Source organism: Cornus florida, unplaced genomic scaffold, assembly GCF_030987335.1.
Source record: "Cornus florida cultivar Cherokee Brave unplaced genomic scaffold, ASM3098733v1 CherokeeBrave_3.0.0_Hap2_Chr02, whole genome shotgun sequence".
Taxonomy (NCBI): domain Eukaryota; kingdom Viridiplantae; phylum Streptophyta; class Magnoliopsida; order Cornales; family Cornaceae; genus Cornus; species Cornus florida.
The window spans coordinates 47,825,978-47,848,692 of NW_026775572.1; the positions used below are offsets into that span (position 1 = coordinate 47,825,978).

Here is a 22,715-nt window from a genome sequence, read left to right on the forward strand (position 1 = left end):
GCGTTGACCTATAATTCTTCTTGTCTTGCCTTGGACAGCTCTTACGAGCTTAGGTTGGGGTATGAGTGTTTTTGTGTAATTAATTGTATTGGTGCAATCAATTACTCTCCCTCGTCATTGGAGTCTTGGGGTTATGTTTAGGGTTCTAATAGGATCCTGTAGAGTTCCTATCGAACTTATCGGTGTCTTGAGTTGAGTTCTCTTGTTGGTGTCTCATAGTGGTTAGTATTGGGACTATCCATTGCATCGTTGTTTGTTTTGTGTGGCGTTAGGATTCGACCTTGTGTTTGAGCCAGTCTTAGGAAAGACTTGTAGACCCTTTGTTTCGGGAACCTTAGTGTTCATTCTAGGAGATGATTCATTTCCTCACGGAGAGATATCAGACTCATCCGAGTTTTTGGGATTCACTTTCCATGAGTTTGTCCTTCTGAAAGGCATTTCATCCCTTCTTGCTTGTGATTTTGCAGGATTGTTATTCGCATAGTGATTCCTACACGTTTATATGCCTTGTTGTTTTGAGCATGCCTTAGAAACATGTTAGGGGATGTGACTATTTGGTGGTTATGTGATGATATAGATGATGTGTTTTTCATTTACTATATCTACTTGTCATGCTAGCGTCATAGGTGATGTGTAGCGTGTCTCTGATGATTGACCCCTATGTGACAGGTAACATATTTGATTGCCCTTGTACACTATGTGTTTAGTTGTTTGGCGCATAGAATTTTAGTTATGTTTAGTATACTTATACCTAGTATGCTTGCACGTTATTTATTTCATTCCGTTTGGGTTTAGTATACTTGAGCCTGTATACTTGTCTAGCATGGATTTAGTACTGCTTAGTATACTTGCGACTGTATACTTGTACATATATATATATATAGTATTTCTATTTTGATATTTCTTAGTATACTTGTGAATGTATACTTGCATATGTATATATATGTTTCATAACTAATTGTTTTATTAGTTTATTGCTTTTTATCATTCCGCACTGTGCTTAGGGTTGTATGACCTTGGTTGTCGGGATTGTGTGTGTGAGCTTGATTTGATGTCTTGATTCCTAAGCGTAGCCTTATTGTCGGTCGGCTTTAGAACGATGTGGAGGATTTTGGGTACATTGTCTTGTTGGCAGTCGTCGTGACTAAGGTGGAGGCGATGTTGTTTGATTTTGTAAAGTCCGATCCATTGGATTGAGGGCACAGACTTGTCAGGCTTTGGATTCGTGACTGATGTGTGTGATACCCCTCGGATCCGAGACACGGGTTGATCAGGCCCAAGCCCAAACCTGAGGGAAATATCAAACAATTAATATGTAATACGAACACAGATGACAAAATGAATTTGATAAATAAAGTTTAAGCTGAAAGAAAACTAAATATAAAAACCTTTAATATTAAATATACTTAAATCCCAATAATCCAAAACCTCCATAAGTTAACAACTCGGGAATCCATCTCCAGTGGACCCCGAAAACCAAACTGAAATGAAAGTAAACTGAAGATAAAATCCAAATCAAATATCTGGAAAGAAGTCCTACATCGTCGGTAGAATGGAAGATCTTCTCTGCCCAGCACGAACAAGCTCCAGCCTGGAACTGACGTACACCTGGAAAATAGGAGTGGGTCAGGCCCACGAACAAGTTCTAACCTACTACAATCCAAGCAGAGACTCGATACGCATATACACTCTAACCAACTCAACAACAACTATATAAGTCGTGTGTGTGTGTGTATATATATATATATATCCATACTAAGGGACATTCACTGGACTACAGTAGGGGTCTCAACCTGAATAGAAGGCAACATGCGAAAACGCACCCAAAGGTGGGCATGAGTACCTAGACCTAACAAGGTACACCTCAATCTACTATAGCCAGCTACGCATCCACTGCATATACGCACCCTAACCAACGAGTCTGAGACTCAAGCTCCTCTCGTGGTACCATAAACATATATTTAAAATCCGTTCATAACAATCCATAATAAATCTAGTAAGTCGTTCAGCTTATTCAACTACACAGACTTAACATAGATAACCAGTAAACCAGCTAGTCATTCAGCTTGTGCAGCTTCTTTGACATAGCCTAAATATAAGTAGGATTTATTTTTAATCCATTCCCTAATTCCGTATAGGTAGGATATAGCAATTTTTGAGCCAATCCAAACCTAGTATGTCACCGTCCCATACCGGTGCATACAATCCAATCCATCCGGTAGTTAATAGAATAAATAAAAATATAACTATTAACCAATCCATACATTCCACAATTGACAATAAAACATTAAGTACAAATATCAATTGTTCCATATTAAGCATGATAAAATAATTGTCAATTAACAAGCTTAATCCATACTACTCTGCAAGGTCCACTAATTGATATTACATGTTATACATGTAAACCAATTAATTCTAATCAACCATAATAGAATATAAATGTTCACAGGTTTATTTTTAGTAATTCTGGAACATGACTAACTGCAAATCATCACTAAGAATTTTAATACCAAAGCTTAAACATCTTGCAGTTCCTCCCATCCAAACTGTAAACCAACTTAGGCCCAAATAACCATACTAAACCATTTAAATCCACACGCTTATTTTATAACATTGGGACAGGTTTAATTGTGAATTTTATTGCTAAGAATTGCTATTCTAAGTGTTAAGCAATTCTGCATCCTTTCATAACAAAAACACAGTAAACTGATTAATTAAGCATTGTCCACTGTCGTATTAAAACAAAGTTGTTTTATTTTGCATAAATCTTCTCTCAAGGATTTTAATCAAGCTTAGACCACCATTAAACACCTCAGTATAACCTCCAATAGAAACTGAAAGTCTCAAAATCCGAGTTCCGTAGCCAAACCAATCGCAGAAAACTTAAAATTGGAAGCCGGTTGAAGAGCCTGCTCTTTCAAAAGAAAGAGCCTGCTCTTTCTTACTTGGAGCCGGCTCTCTTTGTCTTGGAGGTGGCTCCAAGACCCCTTAGAGCCGGCTCCATGTTCCCATGGAGCCTGCTCTTTGCTCCAAAGAGCCGGCTCTTTGAAATCTTGAGCCGTCTCTTCTCTGTTCTTCATCCCTTCCACATCCGGTGTGTTTCTGTTGATCTGAATTCCATTCCTAAGGTACTTAGATGATTAAACTAGGTTCCAAGTTAATCCATAATTCACTAAATTCTTTGTTTAATTTCTAAACTCAACTAATAAATGGATTTTGCCAAAAAGAATTTAATACGAGCAGTTTAAGCATTCCTGAGCATCGACTATTGTAGCAAAACAAACTTGCAACCTAAATTAATTCTAGTGCTTCCCAACATGTTATAGAACTAATTAAAATCATTATTCATTAGTTTATACGAATTAAATAGATGTTACACAAGGAAGAAATTGAAACAAACAGTACACACGTTTCAACATGAATCAGTTTTAAAACAACAGAGGTACAAGAAATCCAGTTTAATTTTAATCCTTAACAGTTCCCTGGAGTTGTGTTAGACGTGCAAAGAACACGAGCCTAAGGGAAAGAGATAGGTTTAGAACTTGCCTTTAGGTCTCAGTTTGAAACCTTACACTGTTGCTTCCTAAATTCTCTGGCGAACTCCGACTACTGTAAGCCTTCCTCTGTTCTCTCTCTCTGCCTCCACCGACGTATTTAAGTTCTAAATCCCTAGGTAAACCTTAATGTATATATTTATAGGATTAAGGTTACCCTAATTCTAGTCCTAATACTAGACAGGAAACTAAGTCGGCTAAAGAAAAATAAAACAAAACCCTAAGTTCAATTAACGAAAAACAGAAAAATAAAATACAATTTAATAACTAATTAATTAATTCACAAACCACCACTAAATAAATAAAAATAACTAATTAATTAATTCATAAACCACCACTAAAGAAATAAAAACAAATAAAGTCACACTTAATCAACAAATTCACAACTAAATAAATAAAAAAAACACAATTTAAATAATTAAATAAATTCCAGAACTATCCTTGTTAAATTAGGGGTATTACATTCTTCCCCCCTAACAACAGGAATTCCGTCCTCGGAATTCGCTCTTACCTTCTTCCCAAAATTTAGGAAACTGCGAGCGCATGACATCCTCTCGTTCCCAAGTAGACTTAGCCTCATTGTGATGACTCCACTGAATACGAACCAAAGGGATAACCTTGTTATGAAGGATTTGATCCCGACGGGCGATAATACGACACGGTGACTCCAAATAAGTTGCATCCGGCTGCAACTCAATCTCTCCAACATCGATATGCTGATACTTATCCTCATCGCGCAGAAATTTCTGCAACATGGAAACATGAAAACATTGTGTACACAATCCAAAGTATTCGGAAGTGCCAACCAATAAGCAACAGCTCCAACTTGATCCGTAACCATGAATGGACCGACAAATCGCGGTGACAACTTCTCTTTCTTCCCAAAGCACATAACACCTTTCATAGATGACACTTTGAGTAGAACCTGATCTCCAACCCTAAACTCAAAAGCACGAGTACGACGATCGGCATAACTCTTTTGCCTACTCTGAGCAGTACGCATGCGGTCTCGAATAAGAGCAATATTCTCAGAAGTATCCTTAATAGACTCAGGACCCAAGAATCGGCTCTCACCAACCTCCATCCAACAAACAAGCGATCGACACGGGTGGCCGTATAACGCCTTAAATGGTGCCATCCCAATAGTCTTTTAAAAACTATTGTTATAAGCAAACTCCACTAGCGGTAAGTAACCCTCCCAGTGGCCCTTGAAATCAAGAACACATGACCAAAGCGTAACCTCCACTATCTGATTCACCCTCTCAGTCTATCCATCAGTCTGAGGATGATAAGCAGTACCAAGGTGTAATTCAATACCCAAAGCCTGCTGAAAACTCTTCCAGAATCCGGATACAAAACTTGAATCCCTGTCCGATATAACAGACAATGGAATGCCATGCAACTTCACAACCTCTAAAATGCAAAGTCTCGCCCCTGCTCCGAAGTGAAGTCAGTGCAAAAAGGTAAGAAATGAGCGGATTTCGCCAGTCTGTCCACGATAACCCAATGGAATTGTGATCCTTGAAGGAATTTGGCAATCCTTCCACAAAATCCATAGAAATGCTCTCCTATTTCCACTCCGGTATCGGTAATAGCTGTAGAGCTCCTAGCGGCCTCTGATGATCAATCTTGACCATTTAACAAGTACTACATCGAGAGACAAAAAGAGCAATGTCCCTTTTCATACCTGCCCACCAAAATCACCGTTTCATATCCTGATACATCTTGTCTCCTCCTGGACGAACAGAAAACTCAGAGTGATGAGTCTCAATCATCACATCCTTCCTCAAAGTATCAGTAAAAGGTACACCAAACGTCCCTTGTACCGCAAGCCTCCGTCAGCTCCAATATAGTAAAATGGAACCTCCCCAGAAGCTATCCCTATAATTTGTCAATACACTGTTGATCCGTGAATTGTGCTTGCAAAACCTTGCGAATGGTAGAATGTGTAACCACTAAGCAAGCCATAAAAGTATCTGATAACTTATCCACAATCCTCAAAGCGTTCCACTCAGTGGTGAATAAAGTAGAAAGGCTACCAACAGGTCGGCAACTGAGCGTATCTGCTACCACATTCGCTTTCCTTAGATGATACTGTATAGAAAAGTGATAGTCTTCTACAAACTCCCACCATCTCTACCGTCTCACATTCAACTCCCACTGAGTGAATAAATACTGCAGATTCTTGTGATCATTGAATAATCCGAAGGACTCACCCAACAGATAATGCCTACATATGCATAAGGCAAAGACCACAGCTGCCAATTCCAAATCATGTGTTGGATAATTAAGCTTATGAGGCATAAGCTTTCGAGATCCATATAAAATCGATCGCTGCTCCTGCATCAAAACACATCTAAGACCCTGCAAAGAAGCATCTGTATAGACTAGATACTCTATCCCACTCTGTGGAGTAGCCAGAACCGGTGCAGAAGTCAACTTAGTATTCAGTTCATCAAAAGCTCGCTGATAGTGTTCATCCCACACGAACTATACACCCTTTTTAGTTAGGTACATGAGTGGTCCAGCTATCTTAGAGAACCCCTGGATGAACCTCTGATAACATCCCACTAACCCGAGGAAACTCCGAATCTGGGTAGGTGAAGTAGGCTGTCCTCACTCAACCACGACTAAAACCTTGGCTGGATCTACTGCTATCCCCCTTTCGGACACCACTTGACCCAGAAACTTCACTTCCCGTTGCCAAAATTCACATTTCCCGAACTTGGCAAATAACTGATGTTCACAAAGCGTCTGCAATACTATACGAAGATGTCTCACATGATCGTCCTCCGACCGAGAATGGATCAAGATATCATCAATAAAAATAATAACAAACTGATCCCAATAAGCCCTGAAAACTCTGTTCATTAAGTCCATGAACACTGCTGGTACGTTAGTCAACCCGAGCGGCATCACACGAAACTCATAAGATCCATATCTAGTGAGAAACGTTGTTCTCGAAACATCCGGCTCCCGAACCCGAAGTTGATGATACCCAGACCGCAGATCAATCTTAGAGAAGTACGTAGTTCCCTTCAACTGATCAAAAAGATCATCAATCCTGGGTAACGGATACTTGTTACGAATAGTAACCTTGTTCAATTCCCTAAAATCTATACACAGCCAAAGTGAACCATCCTTCTTCTTCATAAATAGAACTGATGCTCCCCAGGGTGAAGTACTCCTACCAATAAAACCCTGGCTAAGTAATTGCTAAATCTGATCCCTCAGCCCTCGCATCTCCACTGGTGCCATCCTATACAGTGCTCTAGCAATAGGCGTAGTGCCTAGATTTAAGTCAATCACGAAGTAAATCTCGCGACTAGGCGGTAACCCTGGAATCTCCTGAAAAACATCCGAAGAATTCTTATACAATTGGTATACGATCCAAAGATACAGTAACCTCCTCCTCCGTTTCCTCCTCCACATGGAACAAATAAGTGCTAAGGACCACGTTAGACCGTGGCATAGCGACAACATACATAACCGGACCAGGTATGGTGAAAGCAACAGACCGATCACAACCATTAACTTGAGCATGGTAGTATGATAACCAATCCATCCCAAGTAACACCGTATAAGTGTACCTGTCCTGAACTACTAAATTGGCTAGGAATCTGAGCCTGCAAATATCTAGTGTCTCAACTAAACTATCCAAACCAAAATGCTAAATACTTCGTAGAGCAAAACACAGAAGGTACACAAAATACTCCGAAGTCAACTCATAGTTAGAACATTACTCTATCCTGAGAATTCTTTCTTTACTATCAAACTTGTTGTATTAATGTACACAAGTTCTTATCCAAACTAAACACTTCACTGTGATAGTCATCTATTATTGTAACATACACATTCCATTATAATTTAAAAACATATGTGTATAAATCCAATAATACCATCATAAACCACAAAAGAGATGGTCAAAACTGATAGTTTACCTTATTAAAAACTTCTTTAAATCGTAAACTTCCAAAAGAATAATCATAAAATATTCTTTAAAAAACTACTAATGTACGCGATTAAATTCGTACTACACTTTTACTACTACCTCTAATGCTACTAGTAATTAATATTACTCTTAAAAGTACCATCCTCCCTGTGATTCGGTACTCTCTTGCTTAGACAGCCCGGTATTCCTACGTTTAGGACATTGCTTGAAAGTGTGGCCAATCTCCCCACAAGTATAGCAAGTACCTCTAAAAGTACCGAACGGTCTCCTCTGTTAATTAGCCTCTGACTGATCCCATCCTGCCTGTGGTCCCTCATTACGCTGTCACTGAGTGAACCTAGGACATTGTTTGGCTGTATGCCCATAATCTCCGCACGCATAACAATGTCCTTTAAACACATTCTGCACCACCGGTACTGTTTCTAGTGTTTGCTGAACGTGTAGCTGATTCTGAAGTGCAGTTGTTATGCCCTCTACTATAGCTTGAACAATGGTGTAAACTAACTGAGGAGAAAACTCTGGTTTCCTGTCTTGATTGTAGCCCCAATCCTGAGACTCTTGAGTCAGCTGTACATTCTCCTGCTCGATATGCAACTGACCCTTACCATTCTGAAATGCAGGCCTTTGCTGCTCTTCCCCAATCTGCTGACGCCATAGGAGAAACTGTTGTTGCCTACGTGCCGCTCTCCTTTGCCTGCTGTTCTGTCTTCCTCTCTTACCGTTAACCATCTGTTAACATGGAAAGACAGACACCAGTACGATTTCTAAATGGACAGTAAAGGAATTCAACGAATCCTACACTTAAGCTCTAATAAAGAGAAAATGCTACGCGGAAGACTTAATATGAAACACCCTAGAGACACTTGAACCTGGAGTGCTCTAATACCAACTGTGATACCCCTCGGATCCGAGACACGGGTTGATCAGGCCCAAGCCCAAACCTGAGGGAAATATCAAACAATTAATATGTAATACGAACACAGATGACAAAATGAATTTGATAAATAAAGTTTAAGCTGAAAGAAAACTAAATATAAAAACCTTTAATATTAAATATACTTAAATCCCAATAATCCAAAACCTCCATAAGTTAACAACTCGGGAATCCATCTCCAGTGGACCCCTAAAACCAAACTGAAATGAAAGTAAACTAAAGATAAAATCCAAATCAAATATCTGGAAAGAAGTCCTACATCGTCGGTAGAATGGAAGATCTTCTCTGCCCAGCACGAACAAGCTCCAGCCTGGAACTGACGTACACCTGGAAAATAGGAGTGGGTCAGGCCCACGAACAAGTTCTAACCTACTACAATCCAAGCAGAGACTCGATACGCATATACACTCTAACCAACTCAACAATAACTATATAAGTCGTGTATATATATATATATATATATATATATATATATATATATATATATATATATATATATATCCATACTAAGGGACATTCACTGGACTACAGTAGAGGTCTCAACCTGAATAGAAGGCAACATGCGAAAACGCACCCAAAGGTGGGCATGAGTACCTAGACCTAACAAGGTACACCTCAATCTACTATAGCCAGCTACGCATCCACTGCATATACGCACCCTAACCAACGAGTCTGAGACTCAAGCTCCTCTCGTGGTACCATAAACATATATTTAAAATCCGTTCATAACAATCCATAATAAATCTAGTAAGTCGTTCAGCTTATTCAACTACACAGACTTAACATAGATAACCAGTAAACCAGTTAGTCATTCAGCTTGTGCAGCTTCTTTGACTTAGCCTAAATATAAGTAGGATTTATTTTTAATCCATTCCCTTATTCCGTATAGGTAGGATATAACAATTTTTGAGCCAATCCAAACCTAGTATGTCACCGTCCCATACCGGTGCATACAATCCAATCCATCCGGCAGTTACTAGAATAAATAAAAATATAACTATCAACCAATCCATACATTCCACAATTGACAATAAAACATTAAGTACAAATATCAATTGTTCCATATTGAGCATGATAAAATAATTGTCAATTAACAAGCTTAATCCATATTACTCTGCAAGGTCCACTAATTGATATTACAGGTTATACATGTAAACCAATTAATTCTAATCAACCATAATAGAATATAAATGTTCACAGGTTTATTTTTAGTAATTCTGGAACATGACTTACTACAAATCATCACTACGAATTTTAATACCAAAGCTTAAACATCTTGCAGTTCCTCCCATCCAAACTGTAAACCAACTTAGGCCCAAATAACCATACTAAACCATTTAAATCCACATGCTTATTTTATAACATTGGGATAGGTTTAATAGTGAATTTTATTGCTAAGAATTGCTATTCTAAGTGTTAAGCAATTCTGCATCCTTTCATAACAAAAACACAGTAAACTGATTAATTAAGCATTGTCCACTGTCGTATTAAAACAAAGTTGTTTTATTTTGCATAAATCTTCTCTCAAGGATTTTAATCAAGCTTAGACCACCATTAAACACCTCAGTATAGCCTCCAATAGAAACTGAAAGTCTCAAAATCCGAGTTCCATAGCCAAACCAATCGCAGAAAACTTAAAATTGGAAGCCGGTTGAAGAGCCTGCTCTTTCAAAAGAAAGAGCCTGCTCTTTCTTACTTGGAGCCGGCTCTCCTTGTCTTGGAGGCGGCTCTAAGACCCCTTAGAGCCAGCTCCATGTTCCCATGGAGCCTTCTCTTTGCTCCAAAGAGCCGGCTCTTTGAAATCTTGAGCCGTCTCTTCTCTGTTCTTCATCCCTTCCACATCCGGTGTGTTTCTGTTGATTTGAATTCCATTCCTAAGGTACTTAGATGATTAAACTAGGTTCCAAGTTAATCCATAATTCACTAAATTCTTTGTTCAATTTCTAAACTCAACTAATAAATGGATTTTGCCAAAAAGAATTTAATACGAGCAATTTAAGCATTCCTGACAGAGGTTACACAAGGAAGAAATTAAAACAAACAGTACACACGTTTCAACATGAATCAGTTTTAAAACAACAGAGGTACAAGAAATCCAGTTTAATTTTAATCCTTAACAGTTCCCTGGAGTTGTGTTAGACGTGCAAAGAACACGAGCCTAAGGGAAAGAGATCGGTATAGAACTTGCCTTTAGGTCTAAGTTTGAAACCTTGCACCGTTGCTTCCTAAATTCTCCGGCGAACTCCGACTACTGTAAGCCTTCCTCTGTTCTCTCTCTCTGCCTCCACCGACGTGTTTAAGTTCTAAAACCCTAGGTAAACCTTAATGTATATATTTATACGATTAAGGTTACCCTAACTCTAGTCCTAATACTAGACAGGAAACTAAGTCGGCTTAAGAAAAATAAAACAAAACCCTAAGTTCAATTAACGAAAAACAGAAAAATAAAATACAATTTAATAACTAATTAATTAATTCACAAACCACCACTAAATAAATAAAAATAACTAATTAATTAATTCACAAACCACCACTAAATAAATAAAAACAAATAAAGTCACACTTAATCAACAAATTCACAACTAAATAAATAAAAAAAAACACAATTTAAATAATTAAATAAATTCCAGAACTATCCTTGTTAAATTAGGGGTATTACAATGTGGTTGACAATGGTGCTTTGAGACTTGGGGTTGTCAGTTTTTCAGTATTGAGGATTTAAGGCCTGAAGCGTAACGGTGCCTATGACATTGTTGCCAGAGTTTTGGATTGGCCAGAATAGTCTGGCCGGACATTTTGGACCATATCGCAACTCTCACAAAATGCCTGGTTTCTGTGGTGCTTTCGGTAATGATCATTTTGACATTGATGTCATTTGTATCAATAGGTTTCACGGGTGAGCTTGTTGGGGGCGGGTGACAAATTAGGGCTTTATACTGTCATGCTACCGTACAGGTTGTGTGTGGACGAGTGCTAGTTGTCGTCGATGCTACCTTACATTACCTAGCTAGTAATATGAGTGTGGGCGGGCACTTCACACTGTAGATGCTACCACACCTTAGGTACATTGTGGGCGGGTTCTAGTTGTTATTCGTGCTGCCATGTTGCTTCTGATTGTGTTCTTGTTTCGATATGTAGTCACCTTGGTCTTTTTTGGGAGTTTAACATTGGGTTGGTATGTCAATTTATTGGTGAAGTGTCTCACGGTTCGTGGTTTCGTGTCTCTTCGTTGATTATGATCTGTTCTTTCGTGTGACCTTGTGTACGGTCCTTGTTCAATTCTTCTGGGAATGTTCCTGATTTCGGGGACGAAATCTCTTTAAGGAAGGTAGGTTGTAATGACCCGGTCATTTCCTTCTTTTTCTTTTTCCTCAGAATTTCACAGATAAATTTTTTTCGTTGAAATTTCCATTCTGAGTTCAGTTTCTCGTCGCTTAGTGTCGTTTCAAGTGCTCGGAAATGGTTTCTGAGACACTTTCCTTGGATTGACAATTTCCTTTGAGGACCGAGTCATTTCCATATTTTTCGTTTTTCGACACTATTCATTTTTCGTCCTTTTCCCTATTTTATCTTTTCCCCGTTTGTCACTTGGTTGGCATAACCTCACTCCTTATGTTCGGAGTTGGTTTTTGACTTCACGTATCTTCATTCTAAGTGGTTTCCACGAAATATGTATCTTTATTTTTGTAGAAAAGTACTTTGGTTGTTCCTGGTGTCCATAGGGGCATGGATGCATAATTTTTCAGAATTTTTTTCTTTTATTGGGGTGTTTTTCATAAATATCTTTTGAAGATATTTTATTTTAGGGGTTTTTAAGAAAATATCTTTTGGAAGATATTTTCATTCAGGGGCAGTTTTGCAGTTAACCCTTTTTGTAGAAGCCATTGTGCAATTAACGAAAGTTATTGCAAAATATATCGTCTGGAACCTGGATCCTCGTATAGGATTCATTTTCACATTTCGTCGAGTCGTGTACTCATAGAATTTCCTTCTAGTCATTTTACTCCAGTTTCAGGGTTTCTAGACCCGATTGCCGCCGAACTTATTCGGGGCATATCTCTCTGCTTGGGACTCGATTTTTGACGTTGTTTCTTCCATTGTTCATATTTTCTCATTTTGAACCTTTTTTGTTCACGGAGTTTTGCCACTTGAGTGCGTTTGCTCAAAATCCACTTTTCTGGACCTGGCGGGACCCATTCGGGGCACTTTTTTGAGATTTTCTATAAATAGGGGGACTTAAAATTAAAAAGTCATCTTCTCCCCTCTCCATGCACGACCAGAACCTGCTATGGCAGCCCAAGGGGGCGACCACCCTTCTTCTTTCATTTGAACCTTCTTCCTTTTGTTAAAAAGTCGAAGTGCCTTCGCGTTTTGTGTTTGTCTTGACCACGCGCATCTTTCCCCCTTATTAGAACCCGTTTTTGGCCAAATTTTGAGTTCGGGTTTGAAGTCAAGTTGTGATTTTGACGGGGCTTCTTGTGGGTTCATGTAGATCATGTTGTCCCTGACAAAACCCTTCGGTATCGTCGGATTCAGAGCACTTTTTTTTTCCGTGGGCTTTTGAGATTTTCATCTCAAATTGAGGTAGGGGATGTCTTAGGTTTATATTATTGTTATATTAATTGTTTTATAAGCATATGAAACTTGTGAGGATGCCTTATTCAAGTTTTTAGAATTTAATCTATTTATTTTTTTTGTTTAGGATTTAATTATAATTATGATATATAGTTTAGAATTAAATTGTGGCGTGCTAGTAAATTAGGCCTTGGTGAGTTGTGTAACATATATTAAATTTGGAGTATTTGAGTAAGAATTGCAAAACTTATTTAATATTTATTTTTTGTGAAAGATTAAATTACACAGTTGAAACAAGAATGAAATCAACTTGTATTGTGATATTAAAGTAGGCCTTGGTGAGTTCTTTAATATATATTAAATTGAGGATATTTGGATATGTTTGAAAATCTAGAGAAAAATTAATTAATTAGCTTAATTAATTTTATTTTAAGTGTGTTAGTCACTGAAATTGATATTGGATGTAATAGGTTGATAATTCCTTGAAATGTAGTCCGCTTAATTACCTTGTGAGCATGCCACTAACTTGTGGTAGAATTAGTACTTGTCACCTCTAAAGATGGTAATTTGACATTGCATGATATATGATGTCATTGTCTTGCATGCCTTGTTTAAATATATCTTGTGTAGGTATATAACTTGTTAGAATATTACAATTGTTTACCTTGTAAGCTAGTTACTAAATTGGAGCTTATTTAGTACTTGTGGCTTAGGATGGTAATGTGGCACAGTTGTTGTAAAATATTCTTGCTTTGTATGTAAATTGCATATTGAGAACATGACATGTCATATGCTATTTAGACTTGAACTCTAGGACATGGTTTATATGAATTCAACCTTACTTTTGCATGTAAATTGATTCCTAGACATTATTTGAGATGTATAAGTTTGGTTTAACTTATTGATTTTGCATAAGTTTTGAACTTATTATTTTTAGAGACTTGTAAGGATTATATTCAAGTGATGGCTAGGGTTTGGCCCTAGTACAGATTCGTGAGTCTCCTAAGTCATATGAAGTACGCAATAGGTAGTACGTTGTGGGTCGTAATTACCCGGAATAACTTATACACGTGCGCACTAGGTAGTACCTTACGGGCTAGTAACCCAGAATAACTCGATTGGTCTGCAGCCAAGGATCCTAGTCTTTCCACTATTTAATTTCGCATTTAATTTCAAGTTGTTTATCATGGATTACTTGTAATTTGAGAATTAATGCTTGCTTTGGATATTTGAATCTTATTTAGTATACTTGAAACTGTATACTTGTTTTGTGCATTTAGATTTCATATAGTGTGCTTGAACTTGTATGTTTGCTCTGTGAGTTTAGATTTCATTTAGTATGCTTATGCCGTGTATAATTGTTTTAGGCATATCTCTCTTAGCTTAGTATACTTGTGTTAGTATACTTGATTTACGAGGTTTTCATATAAAATGCATACTTGTGTAAATATGCTAAGACGTTGCATGACTTGTCTTAATGTGGTTTAGTATACTTGGAAATATATGCTTGTATGTTATATAACATGTTTAACATTGTTTAATATACTTGAGTATGTATACTTGTATGCCATTGTTTACTTTAAATTGCATGAGTAGTTTAGAATGATCCCTGAGTCTCACTTGACATAGATGTTAGGTGGTATGAGCCCCTTTGACATGTTTCACCTTAAGGTGATATAATTGTAAAATGCTAGGTCGATGCATGCTCATCTCCTACGAGAAGCTTTATGTTACTCACCTACGTAGTAGGGACATTTTTCAGGTACAGGGACCTTGATTTGGGATGCACACTATGCCATGAAAGTTTCGTAGACTTGAAGTTTCATTTTCATGAAAATGTTGGCTCGAAATGCCACTTGTAGCCTTATTTGTCAAAATGTGTAGATTTGATTCTAATTATGTAATGTATATATAAGTACACTCTATGCAATGTATTTGACATGTATGAGATGAGGCCAGAGGCCAATGACATATATCTTGTATTCTATGCAACTTTAACTTCATGAAATATTATGAAAATATTGAAAAATGCTACGTCATTGCTTCATAACTTTTGCATCGGGTGTGGGAATTCCATTTTTATTCTTTCATAGGGTCTTATAAATCATGTTTGAAGTGTGGCCAAAGGCCAAACGGTAATTTGAAATCATTTGTTAATTTTGGTTTTCAAATTTCCCTTTTCTTGTTCATTTTTGCCTCTTTACCCGTTGGGGGGGTCGGATTTTGCATCGGTGGTATTTTTAAACCATGGACCATTGCAGCATGTCCTAATAGGTAAGTTACGTTTGCGTGCATGGTCATTTCCGGGCAAACCTTATTCTTTGGTGAAATGAGCCTCCTATGGACTCATTTTGAAACTTTGTTGCATAATCTGATCTAGAGGCTTTCTAGACTTTTCACATCAGTTTTATTTTCTTCTTTCTATTTGGTCGCTTACAAAATGTGATTTTAGGGGGGGTTTTTCCGTCGTGTTTTTCCAGAAAATATCATCTTGGTATCGGAAATCCCTCGTGAAGTTTCAGCTTCTAGTTTCCAATTGTAGCAGCTTTTTGGCCTTTATGACCAGATTTCATGGAGGGGTATTTTGGGCATTTTACAGTGGGTTTTTTTTTTTAATTCACTCACAAGCCATGTTGAAAACTCAATTTTGAGGGGGGGTTTCTTCTTTGTGTTTTTCCATAAAAATTTGTTTGGTAGGTCGTTTTCGATCTCAGATCCTGTAGCAGCTTTTTGCCCTCTTGTCAGTTCTAATCTAGGGGCATTTTGGGGATTCTATAGTGAGTTTTTTTTGTTTTCTTTCGCGAAATCGGATAGAAAACTCAATTTTGGGGGTTTCTTTTTTCGTGTTTTTCTAAAAAAACTCGTTTTGACCTCCGTTTCAAGCCTCAGTTCTGGACACTCAATTTTTTTTTTTCTTGCTGTCAACATGTGCATGCCATTGGGCGCCGGGCGCGCCATGGCCTTCGTCGGGCCACCGCGATGTCACAACTTCAAACACTTGTTTCTCCCTCTTCTGGACTCCAAATTGAGTGAACTTTTTTTTTAAGTTGACTAATTTTTTGCTGTCCTTCCAACGGTGTACTCGGTTGCACCCAGATCTTCCTGAATAATTACCAGTTTACCCTTTTTGCTTTAGGTGCTCGTTTTTCTTTGTCATGGTATTTCTCCTTCATCCGGACTCCGAATCATGCAATTCTTGAGTCCATCTTGATTAGTTTTCCGTTGTCCTTCCAGCGGTGTGTTCGGTGGCACCAGAGTCCATAGTTTTCAGAAATAACTATTTTACCCCTAGGGGCTTATTTGTCATATTTTTGGTCTTTTGCTTTCGCATTTGTTCTCATTGAGTTCCACGACCTCATGGAAGGTCACTTTGACTTCTTAGAGTCTTGTATTCTGTTTTCGCTTCCGCACTTCGGATCCGTTATCGGGTCAAACTACGGTTCATCACAGGACGCACTGGCTTGAAAAACCAGGGCCGTCACATAAATAAAGTGATAATTTTAGGAACCAGAAAATTTTTGGAACCACTGTATAATTTTTTTCATATATATGGAAAAAAAATAAAAAAATTACAACATATATTATAGAGTGCGGGCCAACTCAGAGAAGCCACGCACTTGCCCCCTAGGCCTTCGTTGGCACTTTCCCTGTGTGTGACGTGTCGCTCAAGGGAGTCCATAGTTGGCATCTTAAGCATCTTCTACTGAGCCTCTGTGCTCACCCCCTTCTTTAACATTTTTGAGGTTATGACAAAGATGTTCGGACCCTCACAAGTATAATTAGGGTTGACGGGAGTATCTTTTGATAATTTTGTAACAAATCCTTAGTTGATGTATTTTCATGTAAAGTATTGTATTTATGATCGTAAGGGTCTAAATTTGTAGTTGTAATCTTTTGTACTACATTTGGAGTATGTAAAAGATGAAAGTAATGGCCATGTTCATGTTTTAAAGATTTGAAACGAAATGTAATCAAATGATGTAATTCAAGGTAGTATACTGATGTATTGATCTCATATCTTGTATTATGCATGCTGGTGAGTTGGGACAGGGGTAAGGAGGTAAAAAATGACCAAACGGGTGTTCGGGATAACGAACAAAGAGAGGCGTAAAACCCATATATGGGCTTTACCAAGCGCTCATTGGTCTGCTGCGAGTGCTCGGCGCGCACACTGGGGTTCGCAGGGCATACTCCAAGCCCCTTAAGGGTGTCTACTTAGCCCTCTGAGGATGTCCACCGAGTGCTTGGGGCATGCATTGGGGTGCTCGTGGCACCCTCTCAGCGCTCCGAAGGTGTCCAGAGCGCTCCGTATTAGAATTTAGGTACTGGTTATTTTTACTTTTTTCGACGGCTTCGAGCTTTATCATGTGGGTCCTACATAGCCTTTAGGATTTATGGAATACTATGGCTGCATCTGGATACGAGCGAAATGGTCGGAATGACATTTTTACCCTTTTTAACCCTAAAAAAAGTAACCTCGAACCAAGTTGTCTTCTTTTATTTACAAATAAATCAAAATGACTAGATATGACCTAGATGATAGTTGTAAGGTCCCCAATGCGTCGTATGGTCCAAAAAGACCAATTTACCCTTGTAACCCTAAGTGGACCAATTTGAGGACGGAATTGATTCTTTCATCCGTAAGTGAATCAATTTGATTAGTAATGACCATTATGACTTTATTGTGACTTCTAGTACACTATATTGGTCAAAATGACCATTTTACCTTTGGGTGTTCCCGGGTCGGATTAAGACCCGGTTAGCCATCCGGACCCCCAGGTTTGGGTCGTTACAATTATTTTTGTTAGAAAAGTTACATTTTAATGTTTAAAACTTGTTAACTAAGTGTTATGAAATATCTGAGAAGTATCGAATAAGCAATCAAAATAACTCAGAAATATCTAATACGTTTTAGAAATATAAAATATATATTTTAAAAGCATGGATACGTTTAAGAAGTATTGGGCATGTATCCATGAGTATTCGACACGTATTGGTATCCAACACGGGTACGTCGCTCTCGTAGAAGTATATGTGCTTCTTAGGTCACCGCCTCTTTAATGGGCAGTTTTTTATTTTAATTTCTTACAATCAAAGTTTCAATTTATATCAAAGCTAATAGAGCACAATCCCCTGTTGAAAGCATTCCGGCCACACTTACCATTCTTCCATGTATTAGTCTAGAATATGCGGATTTATTAGAAACAATGCATAAAAATAAAGAAAGTATAATATGTATTAAAGTAGATGACATTTATGTCTTTCTAATTATCGCTTGATCAGATTTGAGATACGCATCTCATTTAATAATAATAATAATAATAATAATAAGAAGGGCTAATTTCATAAAACCCCTATTACTTTCAAATTTTGATCATAACCCCCAACGTATTTCATTAAAGTCCCTACATTTTAAAAAGTGATCACATTGCCCCAATATTCTTATCTGACCTTGTTAACTGGGCTGTGAAAGGACAAATTTAACCTTACTATTATTTAATGTTATATTAAAAACTAAAAATAATTTTTAAAAATTACAAAAACACCCATATTTAACACTTTCTCTCCATCCATACTCTCTCTCTATCTGCAACCCAACCCCTTCATTCCCTCTCTTCCTCTCTCTAAAGTTCTCACCTCTTAGTCTCTCTCTCTCTCTCAAACAGACACAACAAAGGGTTAATAATTCACCCCGTCTTATCCCCCTCTTCAATTTAACCTTGATTTGAAGATCCAACAGTGCAGAACCCTAAGATGGTGGTGTGCTATCTCCATCATGATGTAAGGGACAGCAAGACCTTCTGTTCGCTACCGGCAGAAATTCGTATATCATTTGGGGTCCTAGAGCAAAATGGCGGCGTCCAGGGCTTGGTTTCAATCATGTTGGCCTTGAAATTGAATACATGGATTTGTCCACCCCCCCCCCACCCCCCCCCCCCCCCCCCCCCCCCCCCCCCCCCCCCCCCCCCCCCCCTCTCTCTATATTTATAGAAGCTTGGTCGGAATCATGAAGTGGGTCTCGTCACTGCCGGAACTGGAGCATTGAAGCTCTCTGTTTTGGGTCACTATGTGTTCGGTGCTTCACCGGAGTTGGGTCTCCGTAGTAGAGCTCCTCTCGGAGCTCGCAGTTTTATTCACCGTGGTAGTTTGGCTACAGTCAGGGAGGAATAACTATGAATGGCTGCTGAAGGTTTGGTCATCTTCATACTCGCGGTTGTCGTGGCTGCCACCGTCATCGGATTAGTTCTGTCTTCGCCGGACTCTGTGATTGGCAAGGCAACGATACTTGAAGCTCTCTATTTTGGGTCGCTATTGGTTCAATGTTTCACCGGAGTTGGGTCTCTATTGAGCTTTCCGTTGCTCAGAGCTCACGATTCTATTCACCATGGAAGTTTGGCTACGGTTATGGAGGAAGAACCATGAATGGTTGTTGAAGGTTTGGCCACCTTATTGCTCGCAGTTGTGTCGTGACCGGCAGTCATCGGACTGGTTCTGTCTTCTCTAGACTCCATGATTGGTAAGTCTACAATACCACCGCATATCTCTTCCTTCTCCCTCTCGCTCGTTGACGAACTGAACTCAGAGCCTCAAAACCAAAACCATTTGTCTTCAATTGAATCAGCATATTGTGGGTTGGGTTGGGTTGGGTTGGGTTACAGATAGAGAGAAGAGAGAGTACAGATGGAGTGAACTGGTTAGGAATGGGTGCTTTTGTAATTTTTTAAAATTATTTTCAGTTTTTAATATAACATTAAATAATAATAAGGTCAAATTTGTTATTCACAATCCAATTAATGGCTCGGATATGAATATTGGGGCAATATGATCACTTTTTAAGGTGTGAAGAGTTTTATGAAATAGATTAGGAATTTATGATCAAAATTTGAAAATAATGAATGATGATGATGATGATGATGGATAAGTACTACATATATCGCCTACGGATATATCCTAAAGAATTCCACGTCTGTCGCCCACCTCTAGAGTACTAATTTTTAAGTCCACTGTATATATTAGGTGTTATAAGCTCATGCATGCTCAATGACATGCACGAGAGAAATTTTTTAACCATTGAACACAAAACAAACAAAAATGGCGTTCAACACTAAGAATTGAGCACAATGGGTTGTTAACTTATTATTCCTTTCAAAGAAGAAGTGGGAAATCCTAGGCGGATCGAGTGGCTGCCAAAGTCTTTAGGAAAACTCGGCGCCACCGCTCCATTTTGTCCCTTATCAACTACTCTTACATGCTCTTCCACTTTGGCATGCTTTATGAATCTCTCTATACGTGTATATATATGCTCTAATACTCAACATACATAAAACCCAAGAAATTCATATTTCTATAGCAAGTTGTCATTCACTTCATTTCTATACAAAGAGCTAATTTGGTTATCTTTTCAAACCCAACATGGCTATAACAATTTGTCCAAATGTTGAAACTTGTGCATCAATTGGCCGGGAAAAGGACACGGTGGTTGCAGACCTGGACGGAACCCTACTTAGAGGCCGGAGTTCGTTCCCTTACTTTGCCCTAGTCGCCTTCGAGGTAGGAGGGATTCTAAGGCTCTTCTTCTTGCTGTTGGCTTCACCAATTGTGGGATTTCTCTACTACTTTGTCTCGGAGTCTGCCGGAATCCAAGTTCTAATTTTTGCAACATTTGTTGGAATGAGGGTGTCCGATATTGAATCCGTCGCTCGTGCCGTGCTGCCCAAATTTTACTCGAGCGACCTTCATCCGGAGTCGTGGCGCGTGTTCTCGGCTTGTGGGAGACGCTACGTGCTCACCGCGAATCCAAGGATTATGGTGGAGGCATTTTTGAAGGACTTCTTGGGGGCTGATTTGGTTTTGGGGACTGAGATTGGAACTTATAAGGGTAGGGCTACAGGGTTTGTTTGTCAACCTGGAGTGCTTGTAGGGAAGAAGAAGGCAGATGCTCTTCAGAAGGCTTTCGAAGGGACTCCGCCGGAGATAGGGCTCGGCGACCGGCATACTGATCTTCCCTTCATGACCTTGTGCAAGGTTTGTTTTTCATTCTAGTTGTCAAACCTAAAATAAGTACAAATAAATCTTCTTTCAATTCCAAGTATTGTCACATGCAAAAAGGTTGGGTACATGAATTTATTTCAAGAGTAATTATATAGAGACAAAATAGTTAAATGAACAATTGTGTTTAGGTGATCAGAGTACTAATGGACAAACGTATAATTAATTTATAATGGCAAACTTCTCAACAACCTTTGAAAGTGGTTCAGAAAAATTAATTTAATTAATTTGTAGTTATTAATTAAGTCAACAGTCTTTTCCATTAACAAATTCATGGAAACAACCAAAAAAAAAAAATTTACCTTTAAGCTTTGACTTTTGCAATTGTTGCATGTGAATGGGTCTACTAGATATAAATTTGTAAAAATTTGGATATGTATCCAACTATTTGTTTAATTAGTTGAAAATTCTTGAGATGGGCTGTCGAGAAATCCCATTAATTACATCTGAATATCCGAATTCGAAATGCAGGAGGGTTATATTGTACCACCATGCAAACCAGAGATTAAGGCCGTGACAAGCGACAAGCTCCCCAAGCCCATCATCTTCCACGACGGTCGTCTTGTCCGAAAGCCGACACCCCTCATGGCACTCCTCATTATCCTCTGGATCCCCATAGGCTTCCTCCTCGCCTGCCTGAGAATTGCCGCCGGCTCACTCCTCCCCATGTCCATCGTCTACCACGCCTTCTGGGCACTCGGCGTCCGAGTCACCGTCAAGGGCAACCCACCTCCGCCGGTGAAAAAGTCGACCGGCCGCTTAGGTGTCCTCTTCATTTGTTCCCACAGAACCCTACTTGACCCAATATTTCTCTCCACCGCCCTCGGCCGCCCCATCCCGGCCGTCACATACTCCGTCTCCAGACTCTCCGAAATCATCTCGCCGATCAAGACCGTCCGTCTAAGCCGCGACCGAGCCACGGACGCATCCATGATAAAGAAGCTATTAGAAGATGGTGACCTAGCCCTATGCCCCGAGGGAACCACTTGTCGGGAGCCGTTTCTTCTAAGGTTTTCAGCACTGTTTGCTGAACTAACCGACCAGCTCGTGCCGGTGGCAATGGTGAACCGGATGAGCATGTTTCACGGGACAACTGCAAGGGGGTGGAAAGGGATGGATCCATTTTACTTCTTCATGAACCCTAGTCCTGCATATGAAGTAACATTCTTGAACAAGTTGCCACAGGAGCTAACATGCAGCTCTGGTAAGGCTAGCCATGAAGTAGCAAATTACATACAGAGAGTCATCGCCGCGACTCTTTCATATGAGTGCACTACATTCACCAGGAAAGATAAATACCGGGCACTTGCAGGAAATGATGGCTCGGTGGTGGAGAAACCTAAGCTCAAAGCCAACATGAACAAAGTAATGGGATGCTAATGATAGTCATTTTTTAGGTTTCAAATTTTCAATGCCAACAAATTGGTCATGTGCTTTTAGTATGTGTGTGAGAAGATGCTATAAGGGTACTTGTGCAATGGAGAAGCAGAGGAATAAGGGGAAAATATTCTAAAAGGAATGTTTTACAAAGTAACAAATTGGTCCTTTTTATTTCGTTCGCAAGTAGTGGTTCATTATTTCATTTTCATAACTGACAAGGCATTCATACTTAATAAAGACTCCAATGAATGAACCAAGACGACTAACTGCA

At 39.0% G+C, this 22,715-nt stretch overlaps 1 protein-coding gene across 1 annotated transcript; it reads left to right on the plus strand.

Moving 5' to 3' along the window:
• Positions 1 to 20,428: 20,428 nt before the first annotated feature.
• Positions 20,429 to 22,444, plus strand: LOC132286988 (glycerol-3-phosphate acyltransferase RAM2-like). Its single transcript, XM_059789448.1, has 2 exons — positions 20,429 to 21,040; positions 21,536 to 22,444. Exons 1-2 carry the CDS (start codon positions 20,429 to 20,431, stop codon positions 22,442 to 22,444), a joined length of 1,521 nt encoding a protein of 506 aa, XP_059645431.1.
• Positions 22,445 to 22,715: the final 271 nt, after the last annotated feature.

Excerpts from the sequence above, each read along its gene's own strand:
- LOC132286988 (XM_059789448.1), top strand. The coding sequence starts at position 20,429 with ATGGCTATAACAATTTGTCCAAATGTTGAAACTTGTGCATCAATTGGC. Across the intron at positions 21,041-21,535 it reads CCTTCATGACCTTGTGCAAG|GAGGGTTATATTGTACCACC; the intron begins GTTTGTTTTTCA and ends TTCGAAATGCAG.